Below are 16,678 nucleotides of genomic sequence, written 5' to 3' on the forward strand. Positions count from 1 at the left end.
GAAGCACGCTGGGAGTCCCAGAAGAGAGGGTAGCGCTAACAGGGGAAAGACTATTTATTGAGCTGCGACGGAAATTGTAGTCTGTAAATAAATATATGAACAATTATGCTGCACATCTTTGTGGACACAAATTTAATTCAAAAGACAAAACATTCAAATGACAATCACGTTTTAACATAATGTTCTAACATTTAAATACCTGATGATACTGTAATGGTGGTAGATTACTATCACTGCAGTGCAAACACTCGCAGTTACATCAAGTCAGGGTTCTTTCCTTAACTGACAACACTGTCTGAAAGGTCTTACTACAGTGCATTTTGGCTATCTTTTTCTTTTTAACACAGAAAAAGAGAACCCCTGATTTCTCTTTAATCAACAAAAAGTTTCTGTTAAATTGGACCTGACACCAAGGGTAGATCATGAAGAAAAAGATAAAAGAACAGTGAATTCAGTTTCTTTTCTTTTTTTTCCTTTGTTTTAACCATATTAAGTATAAAGCCAGCATAAGCACTTTCCCCTGGACTTCTGGTATAAACTAACTGTCCAAAATTTCATTATTTAAATGCTGGCATAAACATTCGTACAACCAAATATCAATTTAACATTAGAGTCTCACTGGTACCACAAAACAGTAAGATGAATCATCTCTACCAAAAGAACATCAAAAACCATTATCAACTTAATAGGATAGAAAATTATCCAAAATTAACCAAATTTATATTAAAACAATTATATTTGAAATATTAATTTCAAACAAACGTTCATCTTATGTACCAATAATTTCCTGCTTCCTTAATTGTAGTAATTCTGTATGTGTGTGTTTTATTGACCAAATTTGTAGATCCTGTACTTTCCAAAAACTCAACTATGCTCTTTACTACAGCATAAGTCAAAGTGGTGACTGTGTCTGTAAAACGATCATTTTTAAAAGTTGTGCTACTGTTGGAATGGAAGAAATGGAGTAAGATCATTTAATATACAGGGCAAGCTTTCACCCTCCAATATCATTCACTATGAGGTCTATAACACATGAGCATTAACTTAATGTTGTCATGAAACTTAATGTTTAACGAACAGGAATGAGACCAACTGCAGGAGAATAAGCTCAAGCAACATCAGAAAGGACCTATTTAAGAAAAAAATAAAAAAGTGAAAATCAGTTGTAAATAGGTTTAATTGCTAGCATTGTAAAACTCTAAATTTAAATGAATGGTACCACAAGGTCAATAAAGCAGCTTGTTTTAAGAAAATATAAACATGTTTTGAAATGTCCAAAGCAATGTTCAAAATATTTTGGGTATTTTGAAATGAGAAATTACTTTGAAATCATTTGCTATTCTAACATCAGCTTTATTTCTTCATTACAAGATTCTTCTTTACCCAAAGGCTAAATATTAAAATATTAACTGAAACATAAGATCTACTATATATTAATGAAGACTATGTATTAATTAATGTATTAAATTTTCTGATTCTTTCTTGCTGAAGATTATTATGCAAATCCAGTCAGTACCTTAGCAGTCACATACTTTTAATGCACCTGGCTCTTTAAATTACACTAATGTAGTAATCAACATGATTGAGAAGTGACTTCAGTAGATAAGAAATATAGTTTTCAAATACATATCATGCTTTTTTTGAGTTTACATCCACTGAAGAGGTAACGGAGCCTACTTGTAAAATGTGAGCTCAGGAGATATTACCAGGAGAAGATTTAAAAGCAAGCTCAATAGCAGGCTATGTACATAACACTTGTTTCTGGCAGTCTTCTACCATACAGCTTTACACAAACACACATTACCTGCTATACTCTCACTAAAAATACTACATTAAATCCCAAATTAAAAGTTTACTCAAAATATTATTCGTGTAAGATGATATGAGACAACTACTATGGGAATTGAGCAAGAGAAAGCTTTCAGTTAGATGCTTGTTAAGATTTTACAAGCACTTCAAAAGTGAACCCCGATTCTTAAAACCACTAAGAACACAAGTATTTTCAGAAAAACATCTGGGTGATTAGAAATCAGAACACATGTCAAATAAGATACTAAGTCAAATGTAAAGTGAAACTGTATGGCTGAATAAACCTAGGAGTAGGTGCCCATTCCTTATATATAACTGATATACAGAAAACAGAATGCACAAGAAGAAAAATGAATAAACAATTTAAAATTCCAATGATGTTCATACTCAACCCTACCCTGTCCCAGGTTTTCCTCTTCAGGTTCATCCTCAACTCTTCAGTCTCCTATTTCAGACCCAAACTGATTTGTATATCCTTTATAATGAGTGCTATAGAGCCAACTTCAGAGTTTAAATTATATACTTTATATAATTCATGTCTGGATACTTAAAACAGAGTTTCAATTTCCAGACAATAGAAGGCATATGCCTTCATTTAATTTTGATATGTATATAAGCTATGTCATCCACAATGAACATATTAAAAAAAAAAAATCACCCGTCTCTTCAGTTAGTTGTCCTATAGGCAAGCTCACATTCTGACTTTTTGGGAGGCTGGGGGAGACTTTTGAGACAGGGTTTCTCTGTATAGCCCTGGCTGTCCTGGATCTCACTCTGTAGACCAGGCTGGCCTCGAACTCAGAAATCCATCTCCCTCCCAAGTGCTGGGATTAAAGGTTGTGTGCCACCACTGCCCGGCCACATTCTGATTTCTATCACCTTGGATTAATTCATCTGTTTTTGGATTTCATTGTTTTAAAAATAATTTCTATTTCTAGCTTCTTTTGTTCAATATAACCTCTAAGATTCATGCTACCTATTTGAGTAATTTCTACCATTTCATTGTTGAGTATTTCTTGGTAGTTTAAAATATACCATGATTTTTATGAAGTCACCTGTTGATAAATATGTGAACTTTTCTAACACTGATCTCTTACAATAAAATATGCTCTATGCTCATTCTTATATAAACTTTTTGTGATGGTTTCTCTTTGCGATGGTAAACAGCTGGGAACAGAGCTGCAGGGGCATGGGGTAGAGATGATATGCTCTCAAGTTCTTCACTGTGACCTCTTTATATTCAAATAGTAAAATCTGAAACTGCCTGTTGATCACATCTCCTACAACAGTTGACATGCAGCACATATACATATACACACAGGGGGTGGATGGTGTTGTACACATCTTATTCTAACTGGTTGTCCTGAAATTCACTTTGTAGAAGAGACTGGCCTTAAATTTGCACGGATTCTCCTAGTTCTTCCTCTCAAATGTGGTAACGAGTACACACCACCAAACCTGGCCTGGCAGTGTTAATTACAGCTATGCCAGTAAATGTGAAATTGTATTTCACTGTAGTTTTAATTTAGATTCCCTTATGATTAATAATGTGGTCATTACATATTTATACATATATTTGTTCAGATATGCTAAGTCTCTTGGCATATTATGTATAAAATTGGTTTTGTCTTTTGATTATTGATTCTAATAAACTTTTTAGTAATTTAATTCCAAATTGAAAACTGAGAACAAGCTAAGACTTTACAAGTCTTTAAATCAAATGATTTTAATTCATATGAATGACAAAAAAACCTGACAATTGTTTTAGGTAAACAGATCCATAGGTTCACAGGTAAATAGGTTTTTTAAAAAGTTAAAACTTTTAGATCTCCTAATCCTAGCAAAGTTTTGTTTACATTCAGCCAAGCTTTTAGAGCAATCTTAGCAGGAAATTTGAAAAACCACATCTCAAAAAGTCCCCAAAGATCTCCATTTTTAATGGGTAGGAGAACAAAAGTCAAGTCAATGGTGCTATTCTCTTAAGCAGACTGGATGTGACTTGAACATAGTATATTTCCACAACTTCTATTCTCATTGCATGCAGCATCTTATTTCCTTATGTATTAATTTTTTTGTAATTTCATTTGCATTGGTGGATCAACCATGAAATGTTTCAATATAATAGAGATTTATTCCCTCCTCTCTCCTTTTCTCTCCCCTCTCTCCCTCCCCCTTCCTACCACTCTGTATCCCTGGACAGTGTCTCCTGTATCCCAGGCTGTTCTTTCCTTGCCATTTACCCAAGGATGGGCTTGATTCTGATTCATTTCCCTCCTCTTCCCCATTTCTGGGAAATTATGAGAGAATATGACCAATAAAGGCATCTAGAGACCAAAACTTAGCACAAAAACAAAAGGATGAAAGAGGGCCACATATAAAGAAATTATGCATTGACACGAAAATTTGTCCAACTGCTTTCCTTCCAAAGAAGCAAAAAGACCAAATAAACTATATTGCTCTGTGTACTAAAAGATCCTTACAGCAGACTCCTTCTAATGCTAGTTCCTAGCATCAGGACAATAGCCTCTGAGAGAAAACACCATGACTGGTGCTGTACCCGTCTACGCTTCAGGTCAGACAAAAACTGTAGCTCACTATATAAAGTGTTTGGGTCAGAATGAAGAGAAAAGACTTAGATTAAATAAAGGCTGCAACTCTTCTCAAGGTTTCTTTTTTGCCAGTAAACCAATCCTCAGAAGCAGCCTTTCTAAGTCAAGCTAAGACTTTAAAAGAAGGTAGCTCTAAAATCGCACTGTATGTTTACAACTTAGGTAAGAATTAAGATCTGTACGTTTAGAAGCTACAGTTTTGCTAAAATCTGTGAGGATAAATTTGCAGTCTAAGATTTAAGTGTCAAGAACAATAAACAGATTTCTCATAGGCATTAATAATGTTACTTGTTTAGTAACATTAATACTTGTTCAGTGCTTAGTATATGCCAAAAATAACCATACAAGATCAGTTACAAATGAAACCCTTCTAAAAGCAATGCAAGTACTCTCATTACTCCCTTTGATAATAGTGAATTAAGGCACACAATGGTGAAATAACCTACCCAGGAACACAGAATTATACAGGGGGCTGATTCCTTTATATGTTTAAAAAAAAAAGAAGTTTTGGCAAATCACACAGGAATATAGAGCACCCCCAACCTCATCTAAAAGTTTTTCTTATAGCTGGTGAGAAAACTAAAGAGTGAATTGTTATAGAAATAACTTAGAGTCAAAATATTGTTTTAATAATGCATAAAAAAGTCTCATTCTCAACTTAGCTTAAGAAACACTGGATAATCAAAACATTGCATTCACTCCATATCTGATGTAAACTATTTAAAATCCTAGTGGTTCATTTTAGATATCAGAACACTGTCTTGAGCAAAAGTTTGAAAACATCTGAATACAAAAAGCCATTTAACTTCATTTTTTCCTTAATGAGCTCTTCCTAGTAAAGCTATTAGTATAGCCAGTAAAATACAGGGTTTAAGTAGATAATTCTAGGCATTTCCCCATATAGTCATGAGAGGATTAGCTTAAAACTGTTTTTCTGAGAACTACTATATATACCACAATATTCCTAAGAGATGTTTTCTTACCTGCTTATTTCCTCCAAATTCTTCTACACAGGTCCAGGCTGAAGAGACTGTGTTCCCTGTCTGTAAGCAGTGAAGACAGAAAAGAATTGAGTCTTTAGATTGATGTTATCCCTATCTTGGAAGTGCATGGAATCCTTGATAACTTTAAAACTTTTTGATTGGTAAATAAGAAAGAAATGGATAAAAGGGGACAATTGGCAAACAGGTGTCATATCTGGACTCTGAAAAGATGAACAAAGAGAACAGCATTCTGATATCTAAATGAAAATCATGAGTTAGTACATCATCAAAAAAAAAAAAAAACATTTCTAGGTCAATTAAGTTCTTACTCATCAGTGTATTCAGAAATACTCCCCTACAAACATAAAGGATTTTTTAAAAAAATAAGTAAGGCTGAATGATTTCAGAAAAGATGAGAAACCTAAGCAAACTCAGAAATTGTCAATGTTTTGTAAGTCTAGTTACTCATACATGAAGTATCATTCCCCTCCTGTTTTCAGAAGAGATAGACGACCAAAATAATATCAAACTTCAAAAACCTGCTGGGCACGTCACTTTCCTGACGAAACGACTAAAAGCACATAGGATTCCAGTGTCACAGCCACTCATTTTGGCTGTCGGTTCTATGCCTGCAACCTTCCCATCAAGAATATACATGCAACTCCGTGCTAAGAGACTGCATACAAGTATGCACAAGTAAAGCATGTCTGATGGTCTCCAAAAACACTGCAGAGTTTTAAGTAACAGTATAAGTTTTAAATACAGTATAAGTATGTCATAACTGTGTACCACAGGATGAACTAGGTTAGGTAACATTAATCAATTTTGTTTTAAAACACAAAACAGTTACCTAAAACTATTATCATTGACAACAGCTAAGAGGGTGACAAATTACAGAACCATGATCTTAAGTCATACTGAAAATGTAAAGAAATACACTTTTCTTTGAGGAATGTCCTTGTCCCTGTAACGATTGGTCAATTCTCAAAAGGGAGATGACAAACAGCAAGAAATTCTAATTCACAGAAAAATTACTGAAGCTCAAAGGTAACAAAATGGAGAGGAGCTACCCTGGTAAAACTGACCTTGAGTAGAGCAGCAGAGTGTACTGAAATGAAGGAGACAGCAAACTGAACATAACTGAACTTACAAAGTATCTCAATTCCCGTTAAGAATAAGGACAATTTTGTGATGTGATAAAGCACCTCCATGATAAGGAAATTACTCCTCTCTGAATAAAGGCAATTATCAGTTAGACTTCAAATTTTCTTTAATTTTTCATTTGCAGTATCTGGCATTCAATAAAAACCAATAATACTAGGAAATAAACTAGATCAACTAAAGCCAACAGAAATAGCAGTCAACAAAAATAGATCTCTAGATAGTTAACACAAAAAATTTCAAACCTCCATATTAAAATAACCATGTCTGGACAGTGGCACAAAACATGTAGAAATACAGGACCCAGAAATAAGTTCATTCTTAATAGACGTGTTTGCTAGTGTGTGTGCAGGAAAGACGAAGATGAAAAGCTGGAAATCTTTGATAGATAATAAAACTAAACCTCTTCCATACTGCATGAAAGATTTAATAGATCAAATATGTAATACAGCTGAAATGTCTAAACTATAGAGGAAACATATCAAGATAGAGGGATAGGAAGTGAGTTTCTAAATAGCTTGGGACAAAAACTGTCAAATGAGGACTGAAGTTGAGATCCCGAGAACATACATTAAAGCCTGGAAGGATGTAATCCTCAGGGTAAGCTGGCAGAGAAAGAGACAAACTGAAGAACAAGAGGCCCTGCCTTAGTAAACAAAGTAGAGACAATTGAGGAAGACACCAGTTATCAGCCTCTGGTCTCCACATGCACATGCGCACGCACACACGTGCGCGGACACACACACACACACAGACATCCGGTGAAAATATACCTACACACATGCAGAGCATATATGCAAATACACTAATAAAAATAAATGGCAATTTAAAAATAGCTATGCCTGATATGCTCAACAATTTGAAGGTTAAAATTTGTAGAAGTTGGAAATCCTAAATTGTGATAGGTATAGTGGCACAGGTCTGCAATCCCAGCTTGGAGGAGACAGACTCAACTATGCAGCAAAGCATGATCAAAACAAGTAAATAAAGTCAAATTTCAGAACTGATAACCCAAGTCAATATTTCCTATCAGCATGCTAAGAAAGAAAAACACAGACTAAACTTACAACAGGGTGGAAAGTACTGAAGTATCAGATGTTAAGTAGAATGGAGTCAAGCAAAGGAGAAATGGAGAAATTGCAGTGTTTGAAGACAGTACTAGACATTTCTAAACAAAAAAACTATTAATGTAACAAAAATAATCTTTCAAACACCACATATATAAAACATGAAGCTGAAACAACTTCACCAGTATATCCACACAAAATCAGAATGTTTTCAGATGGAAGTTTTACTTTCAAGGTTTAAAAACAAAATTGATTACTATTACTTGGTTCATCATATGGTACAACGTGAGCACATATGCCACTAATTTATGCTAATGTAACAGTGATTCTTCTTTCTGTACATGTGTGCACAAATGCCACAGATTTATGCTGATGTGACACTGCAGAATCATGGGGAAAATGACATTTTTCCATAACTGTAAATAATTGGAATGATAAGCTCATTTGGTGGGTAAAGGACTAGCTATATAATCCTGTTTGTTACCTGAGTTCAGACACCCAAACCCCCTTCACAAGCTGGATGCCATAGCTGTAACTCCAACACATAGATATTGGGAAATGGGTGGCAGAGAGAAACAGTAGCATCACCAAGTAGCTCTCACAACAGCTAGCAGAAAGCAGAAACAATCAAAGACCTTCAACAACTCTAAGGCAGTATCCAACTCCTGAAAGCTATCATAGGATGACCTCAAAGGCATGCCGTTCTCATCTCCATACTCAGATATACATCATATACATGCACGTAAAGTAAAAATGGAAAGAAGATAATATAAGAGCACTGAGAATAAGTTTAGTTTGGTAAAGTGTTATACTTGTCTGCACAAGGCCAAGTTCATCATTCTCTACAGAGCGAGTTCCAGGACAGCCAAGGCTACACAGAGACCCCGTCTTGAAAAACAGTAGCAAAAAATACTGATATATTAAAATATTGGCCAATGATGAAACTTCTAGAATTTCTATATATGGCTAACAAAGTATGAACTGGAAAAACTGTTCAGCACAGTCCATTAATTTTTTAAAAACATAACTATATCAATGAAATAGAATGCAAATGATAACTAAAATTACTATGTACAAGAATGTTCATAATATCATCATTACCCCAAAAATACAAACCTGACAGCATCAATAAAAGCAATGGAAGCAAAGGATTATAAAATTCCATGGGATGTTTGCGTTCATATCAGTAAATAGGGCTAGGGTGAGCCTCAGTTGGGAGATTGTTTGCCAACCATGCATGAAGCCCTGGGTTTATACCTCAGCACCATGCAAACCAGATACATGCCTCTAATCCCAACATTTACAGATTTGGAGGCAGGAGGATCTAGGTCATCCTTGACTACATAGCAACTACGGATGTCCTGAGATACATTAGACCCTGTCTCAAATAAAAAATAAAGTAACAGCAAGTGAGCAGAACTGCTACAAAACACATCATCTCCAGAAACATAACGTCTAAGAATCAGAAGAAGGATAATAAAAATGTATAGATTTCAAGAGCAAAAGAACAAACCAGAAAAGTGGCTAAGTTAAGGGAGAAAAGAAGATAATGTCTGGAGGAAAACACAATGAAGCATTCTCAGGTGGGCTGCAGACTACACACACATGAAATCACTAAGATGACAAAATTTGTACACTTAGTTTACATGTAATAAATAGCTAGTCAAAATAAAAAGCAAAAAAAAAAAACCTGGGGAATACAACATCTCCCATTTATATAAATAATGTTCATAATATATAATTGTGAACAAATACAAAACCACTAATTTTAAGAAGTTATCAGAGCCAGACAACACAAAGTAAGATCACAAGTCCCTTCTCCCACCCATCCTCCCTGACCACTGAGTCCTCTAGGGAACTCCCTGATACCCTAATCTACCTGCAATGCCTGATGGACCTCCATTATCCTCTCTGCCCACCTTCATTAGCCTGCTGATCCAAAGCCATACAGCCCAAGAATACCCAATAGGGCCTGTAATTCCAGTATCATGGAGATTAGGCTCCCTCCCAATACCCCACTACAACAGGAACATCCAGGAACTAAAGCCATCCAAATGGCTAAAGACTCTTGAAGGAACACAACCAACAAAAGCCAGGGCAATGTGACACCATCAGAGCACAGCTACCCTACTACAGCAATCCCTGAATATCCTGACATAACCAAAGCACAAGAAAATGACCTTAAATTCAGTCTTATAAAGATGATACAGGACTTTAAATAGGAAATGAAATAAATGTATTTCTTAAAGAAATACAGGAAAATACAATTAAACGGGTAAAAGAAATAAATAAAATCATTCAAGCTCTGATGATGGAAACGGAAACAACAAAGAAAACACAGACTGAGAGAACCTTGAGATGGAAAAGATAGGGAAGAGAACAGGAACAACAAATGCAAGCATCACCAAGAGAATACAAGAGATGAAGGACAGAAACAATCTCAGGCATAGAACACAAAATAGAAAAAAATGATATATCAGTCAAAGAAAATGTTTAATCTAAAAAGAAAAAATCCTGACACAAAATATCCAGGAAACCTGGGATACCATGAAAAGACCTAACCTAAGAATAATAGGAATAGAAGAAGGTGAAAAGTGCCAGTTCCAAGGACCAGAAAGTATTCTCAACAAAATCATAGAAGAAAACTTTCCCAACCTAAAGAACGAGATGCCTGTAAACATACAAGAAGCTTATAGAACATCAATTATACTGGACCCCAAAAGAAAATCCTCCCACCACATAATAACCAAAACACAAAATCAATAGAACAAAAAAAGAAGATTAAAGCAGCAAGATAAAAAGGTCAGATAACATACAAAGGCAACCCTATCACAATTATACCCGAATTCTCAACAGACTCTAAAAACTAAAAGGGCCTAGACAGATATCTTGCAACCTCAAAAAGAGCCACAGATGCCAGCCTAAACTACTACACCCAGAAAAATTCTCAACTACCATAGATAGAGAAAATATAATATTTCCAGACAAATTCAAGTTTAAACAATATCTATGCCCAAATCCAGCCCTATGGAAAATACTCGAAGGAAAACTCCAACCCAAAGAGGATAGCTATATCCAAAAAACAAGTAATTCCGTGCCAACAAAAACAAAGGAAGCACACACAAACATAAACATAAACACAAACACACACACACACCCCACCCCTACCACCACCACCATCACCACCACCATCAAAATATCTCTTTAAATAACATATCTCTTTAAATCAATGGATTCAATTCCCCAATAAAAAAGACACAGGCTAACAGAATAGATGTAAAAACAGGATCCATCACTCTGCTATATATAAGAAACACACCTTAGCAATAAAGATAAACATTTACCTCAGAGTAAAGGGCTAGAAAATAAGTTTTCTAAGAAAACAGACCCAAAAAGCAAGCTACAGTAGCCATCTTAATATCTAATAAAATACTTTCAACCAAAATTAATTAAAGAGACAGGGAAAGACATTTCATACTCATGAAAGGAAAAATCTACCAAGATTATATCTTAATTCTGAGCATCTATGCCCCAAACACAAAGTCACCTACATATGTAACAGAAACATGGTCAAAGGTTAAATTCCACATTGATTCCCCACACATTAATAGTGGGAGACTTCAACACCCCTTTCTCACCAATTGACATGTCATCCAGGCAAATGGGCCTAACAGATATCTATAGAATATTTCACCCAAATACAAAAGAATATACTTTCTTCTCAGCCCCTCATGGATCCTTCTCCAAAACTGACCATATAGTTGGTCATAAAGCAAGCCTCAACAGATACAAGAAAACTGAAATAACATCTTTTATCTTATCAGACCATCATGGATTAAAGCTGGACTTCAACAATTGGAAACAACAGAAAGCCTACACATTCATGAAAACTAAACAACTCTCTACTCAATAATCTCTGGGTCAAGGAAGAAATAAAGAAATTAAAGACTTTCTAGAATTCAATAAAAATGAAGTCACAACATACTCAAATTTAAGGGACACAATGAAAGCAGTGCTAAGAGGGCAGTTCATAACACTAAGTGCCTCCATAAGGAAATTAGAAAATTCTCATACCAACAATTTAAAATGCACACCTGAAATCTTTAGGAAAAAAAGAAGCAAACACACCAAAGAGGATGGAAGATAGGAATTAATCAAAATTGGGGCTGAAATCAATCAGTTAAAGACAAAGAAAATAATAGAAAGAATCAATGGAACCAAAAGCTGGATCTTTGAGAAAAATCAACTAGACAGACATACCATTAACCAAACTGACCAAAAGACAGAGAGACAGTGTCCAAATAAAATCAGAAATAAAAAAAGGAGGCATAACAACAGACACTAAGGAAATTCAAAGTATCATTGGGTCTTACTGCAATATCCTGTATTCCACAAAATTGGAAAATCTTAACAAAATGATGATTTTCTAGACAGATACCACTTACTAAAGTTAAATCAAGATCAGATAAACTATTTAAACAGCCCTACAACCCTTAACGAAATAAAAGTAGTCTCCCAACCAAAAAATGCCCAGGACCAGATGGTTTTAGTGCAAAAATTCTACCAGACCTTCAAAGAAGAGCTAATACCTACACCTCAATTCCACAAAATAGAAATAGAAGGAACACTGCCAAATCCATTCTATGAAGCCATAGTTACCCTGATGCCTAAACCACACAAAGACTCAACAAGGAGAATTTCAGACCAATTTCTCTGATGAACATTGATTTTAAAAACTACTCAATAAAATACTCACACAATACATTAAAAACATCATCTACCATGATCAAGTAGGCTTCATCCCAGTGATGCAGAGATGGTTCAATATATGAAAATCCACCAACATAATCTACCATATAAACAAATTGAAAGAAAAAAAACACATGATCATCTCATTAGATGCTGAAAAAAACCTTTGACAAAATCCAAAAACCCTTCATGTTTAGTCTTAGGGAAATCAGGGATATCTAACATACCCAAACATACTTGAACATAATTAAAACAATATACAGTAAGCCAGTAGCCAACATCAAATTAAATGGAGAGAAACTTAAAGCAATTCTATTAAAATCAGGTATAAGAAAAGGCTGCCCATGCTCCCCTATCTATTCAAGAGAACTTCAACTTGAAGTTCTAGACAGAACAGTAAGACAACTAAAGTAGATCAAGGAGATTCAAATTGGAAAGCAAGAAGTCAAAGTATTGCTATTTTTAGATATGATAGTATACGTAAGTGACCCCAATAATTCCACCAGAGAACTCCTTCAGCTGATAAACACCTTCAGCAAAGTGCTGGATACAAAATTAACTCAAAGAAATCAGTAGCCCTCCTTTATACAAATGATGAACAGGATGAGAAAGAAATTAAGGAAACAACACCAACCAATAAATAATACAAAATATCCTGGTGTAACTCTAACCAAGCAAGGGAAAGATCTGTATGACAGGAACTTCAAGTCCCTGGAGAAGGAAACTGAGGAAGATATCAGGAGATGGAAAATCTCCCATGCTCATAGACTGGTAGGATTAACTTAGTGAAAATGGCCATCTGACCAAAACCAATCTATAGATTCAATGCAATCCCCATCAAAATTGCAACACAATTTTTATAGACTTTGAAAGATCAATTTCAACTTCATATAGAACAACAAAAAATTAAGGATGTCAAAACAATGAAAGAACTTCAAAAGGAATCACCATCCCTGACCTCAAGCTGTACTACAGAGCAATGGTAATAAAAACTGGTATTGGTATAGAAACAGGCCCATTGATCAACAGAATTGAATCAAAGACCCAGAAATAAACCTCCATACCCATGGACACTTAATTTTTGATAAAGAAGCCAAAAAACATACAATGGAAAAAGAAATTAACTTCAACAAATGGTTCTGGTCTAACTGGATGTTTACATGTAGAAAAATTGTAGTAGATCCCTATCTATCACCCTGAACAAAATTCAAGTCTCAGCAGATCAAAGACCTCAAAATAAATCCAGATATATTAAATCTCATAGAAGTGAAAGTGAGAAATACCCTTTAATGCATTGGTATAAGAGACAATTTCCTAAACAGAACACTAGTGGCTCAGGCTTTAATATCAACAATTGATTAAAAGGGACCTCTTGAAGCTGAAAAGATTCTATAAGGCAAAGAACACTGTCATTATGACAAAATGGCAGCTTACAGATTGGAAAAGGATCTTTACCAACCCTACATGTAACAGAGGGCTAATATCCAGAATAAATAAAGAGCTCGACAAATACCAAAGACCTAAATAATCCAATTTAAAAATAAGGTACAGAGCTAAACAGAGAATTCTCAACAGAGGAATCTCAAAAAGGCTGAAAAACACTTCAAGAAATGTTCAAAGTCCCTAGTCATCAGAGAAGTGCAAATCAAGCAACTCTGAGACTTCATCTTACACCTGTCAGAATGGCTAAGATCAAAAACTCAAGTGATAGCATATGCTGGCAAGGATGTGTAGAAAGGGGAACATTCCTCCATTGCTGGTGGGAGTGCAAATTTATGCAACCATCTTGGAAGTCAATATGGCCGTTTCTAAGAAAACTAGGAATAGTTCTACCTCAAGACCTAGATATACATAGCTCCTGGGCATATACCCAAAAGATGTTCTACAGGGATACCTGCTTAGCTATGTTTATGGCAGCTTTATTTTGTAGTAGCCAAAAATTGGAAACAACCTCGATGTCCCTCAGCTGAAGAATGGATAAAGAAAATATGGTACATCAACACAACGGAGTATACTATAAATGGATACTAGCCATAAAATACAGGATATATCCATGCTACACTCTACAAACACAAAGAAGCTAAACAGATAGAATGGCCCAAGCAAGAATGCTTGAATCTCACTTAAAATGGGGGATAAAATAGTTGTATGAGACAGCTGGAGGGAATTAACTGGGTGGGAGAGGGGATGGAAAGGGTAATGGGGGAGTTCAGGATCAGGTGTAGGGAGAGACAGGTGAGATGGTCAAATGGTCATGAGAATGAAAAGAAATCTGTTATTGGCAGCGTTTGGGGACAATGAGAGGTGTCTCAAGGATGTACCAGAGACCTATGAATAAGGAAGGTTCTAAAGAATCAATAAGGGTGACCTTAGCTGAAACTCACAACAGTGGGGATATGGAACCTGATACGCCACCTCCTATAGATAGACAGGAACCTCAGTGGACCAATACAAATACCAACCCACCCTCAAAACTTTCCACCTAAAATCTATCCTGCCTACAGGAAATACAGAGGCGGGGGATGACACTATTAATCTTATGCTTGCAGACAGGAGCCTACTAACATGGCTGTCCTCTGAAAGGCTCCACCCCAGTAGCTGTCTCATAGGGATGCAGAGACCAACAGCCAAACAAGTGGATGGAGATTGGAGAGTCATATGGAAGAATAGGAGGAACAATTGAGGACCCCAAAGGGGATAAGAACTCCACAGAAAGACCAACAGAATCAACTAACCTAGACCCTTGGGGAATCTCAGACTGAATCACCAACCAAAGAGCACACATAGCTGGACTCACCCCCAATTCCCTGCAAATATGTGGCAGATGTGCAGCTCAGTCTTCAGGTTGGTCCCAAACAACCAGAGCAAGGGCTTTCCCTAAAGCTGTTGCTTGTCTGAGGAATCTGTTCCCCTAACTTAAGTTGACTAGTCTGCCCTTAGTGGGAGAAGCACCTAGCTAGCCCAACATAGACTTTGACATGCCTGGGTGGGGAGATAATGAGGTGATCCATTCTCTTAGAGGAGAAGGGAAGGAGAATGGGAGAGGGACTGTGGAAGAGCTGAACCAAGAGTAATGACTATGATTGGGATATAAAGTGAATAAATATAAAGGGAGATCCCAACTATAAAGCTATTTAAACTATTGGTTATTTTCTGTGCAGGTGTGGAATGGAAACACAATACAGAAACCACTTTCTCTCCATAACACCCCTGATATCTACTCAACTGGAGTTTTATAATTTAGTTTAGATCTTTAATTTCAATGAGAACAGAGAAAACTACTGGAATTTAAATTTAAATCACCATGAATTACACCTATGCTTTTAGCATAAAAAAAAAAGATGACAATTCTTATATTGTCATTTAAAGGAAAACCAAAAACTATGAGGAGTATCTCAATTTAGTGTCAAGTAGTAGATTATGACTTACAGGTGTGCTAGTCCAATTTAATTCACAATTTATCGGGGTCATTTCTTACTTAAAAGTAGCAATTGCTAATGAATGTATTCTGAGAAATATTTTAAAGAGCTTTTCAGTTATCAAAGAGACTGGTGAAAAGAAAAGGAATGTCAAAAAGTCAAGCGTGGAAGAATCAGTCAAAAACAGGAACTGTACCTGTTCTTTATAGAATCAGAATCACTAAATGTATTACTTTTAATTTTGTGTTATGTAACAGAAAGATAAACTAAGTAGAAATATCACTATATAGGATCTTATCTCTGGTTTTGTTCCTCTAGCCTTCAAGTACATATTTATTCATATTCATCCTCTCTCTCTTTCTTTCTTTCTCTCTCTCTCTCTCTCTCTCTCTCTCTCTCTCTCTCTCACACACACACACACACACACACACAGAGGGGGGGCGGTATACAAGAAGCTGTTGATTATTTCTTCAGTTTAAACAAATGTTAATGGTGTTAATATTGTTTTAGTTTGCTTTCTATTATAATAAAGAGCCTGATCAAAGCAACTTGGGAAGGAAAGGGTTAATTACAGCTTATAGTATCAACTACAGTCCATCAGGAAGGGAAGTCAGGGAAGAACTCACCACAAGGCAAGAACAGAAAAAGCAGGAATTGAGGCAAAGAGCACAGAGGAACGCCGCTTATTGACTTGCTCTTCAAAGCTTGTTCAGCCTATTTTCTCATACAGCCCCAGGATGGCACTACTCAGTGGGCTCAGCCCTCTTTCATTAATTATTTATCAAGAAATGTCCCTCAGAATTGCCCACTAGCTAATGTAATGAAGGCATTTTCTCAATTGAGGTTCCCTCTTCCCAAATAACCCCATCTTATATCAATTT

At 35.7% G+C, this 16,678-nt stretch overlaps 1 protein-coding gene across 3 annotated transcripts in view; it reads right to left on the reverse strand.

Annotated features, from left to right (window-relative positions):
- Rbm46 (RNA binding motif protein 46) overlaps positions 1-16,678 on the reverse strand; it is a 61,717-nt gene that overhangs the window by 20,878 nt on the left and 24,161 nt on the right. Inside the window, exons 7-8 of one of the 3 annotated variants that reach the window (XM_031374173.1) lie at positions 5,402-5,461; positions 109-1,129 (exon numbers count right to left, since the gene is read on the reverse strand). The exons of 1 other annotated variant lie outside the window; for it this stretch is intronic. In XM_031374173.1, the coding sequence (XP_031230033.1) occupies positions 5,406-5,461 (56 nt within the window). In that variant the 3' untranslated portion in view covers positions 109-1,129; positions 5,402-5,405. Of the gene's footprint in view, positions 1-108; positions 1,132-5,401; positions 5,462-16,678 lie in introns of those variants that run through there. One more of the 3 variants, XM_031374174.1, reaches the window with a different exon arrangement.

Source organism: Mastomys coucha, unplaced genomic scaffold, assembly GCF_008632895.1.
Source record: "Mastomys coucha isolate ucsf_1 unplaced genomic scaffold, UCSF_Mcou_1 pScaffold16, whole genome shotgun sequence".
NCBI lineage: Eukaryota > Metazoa > Chordata > Mammalia > Rodentia > Muridae > Mastomys > Mastomys coucha.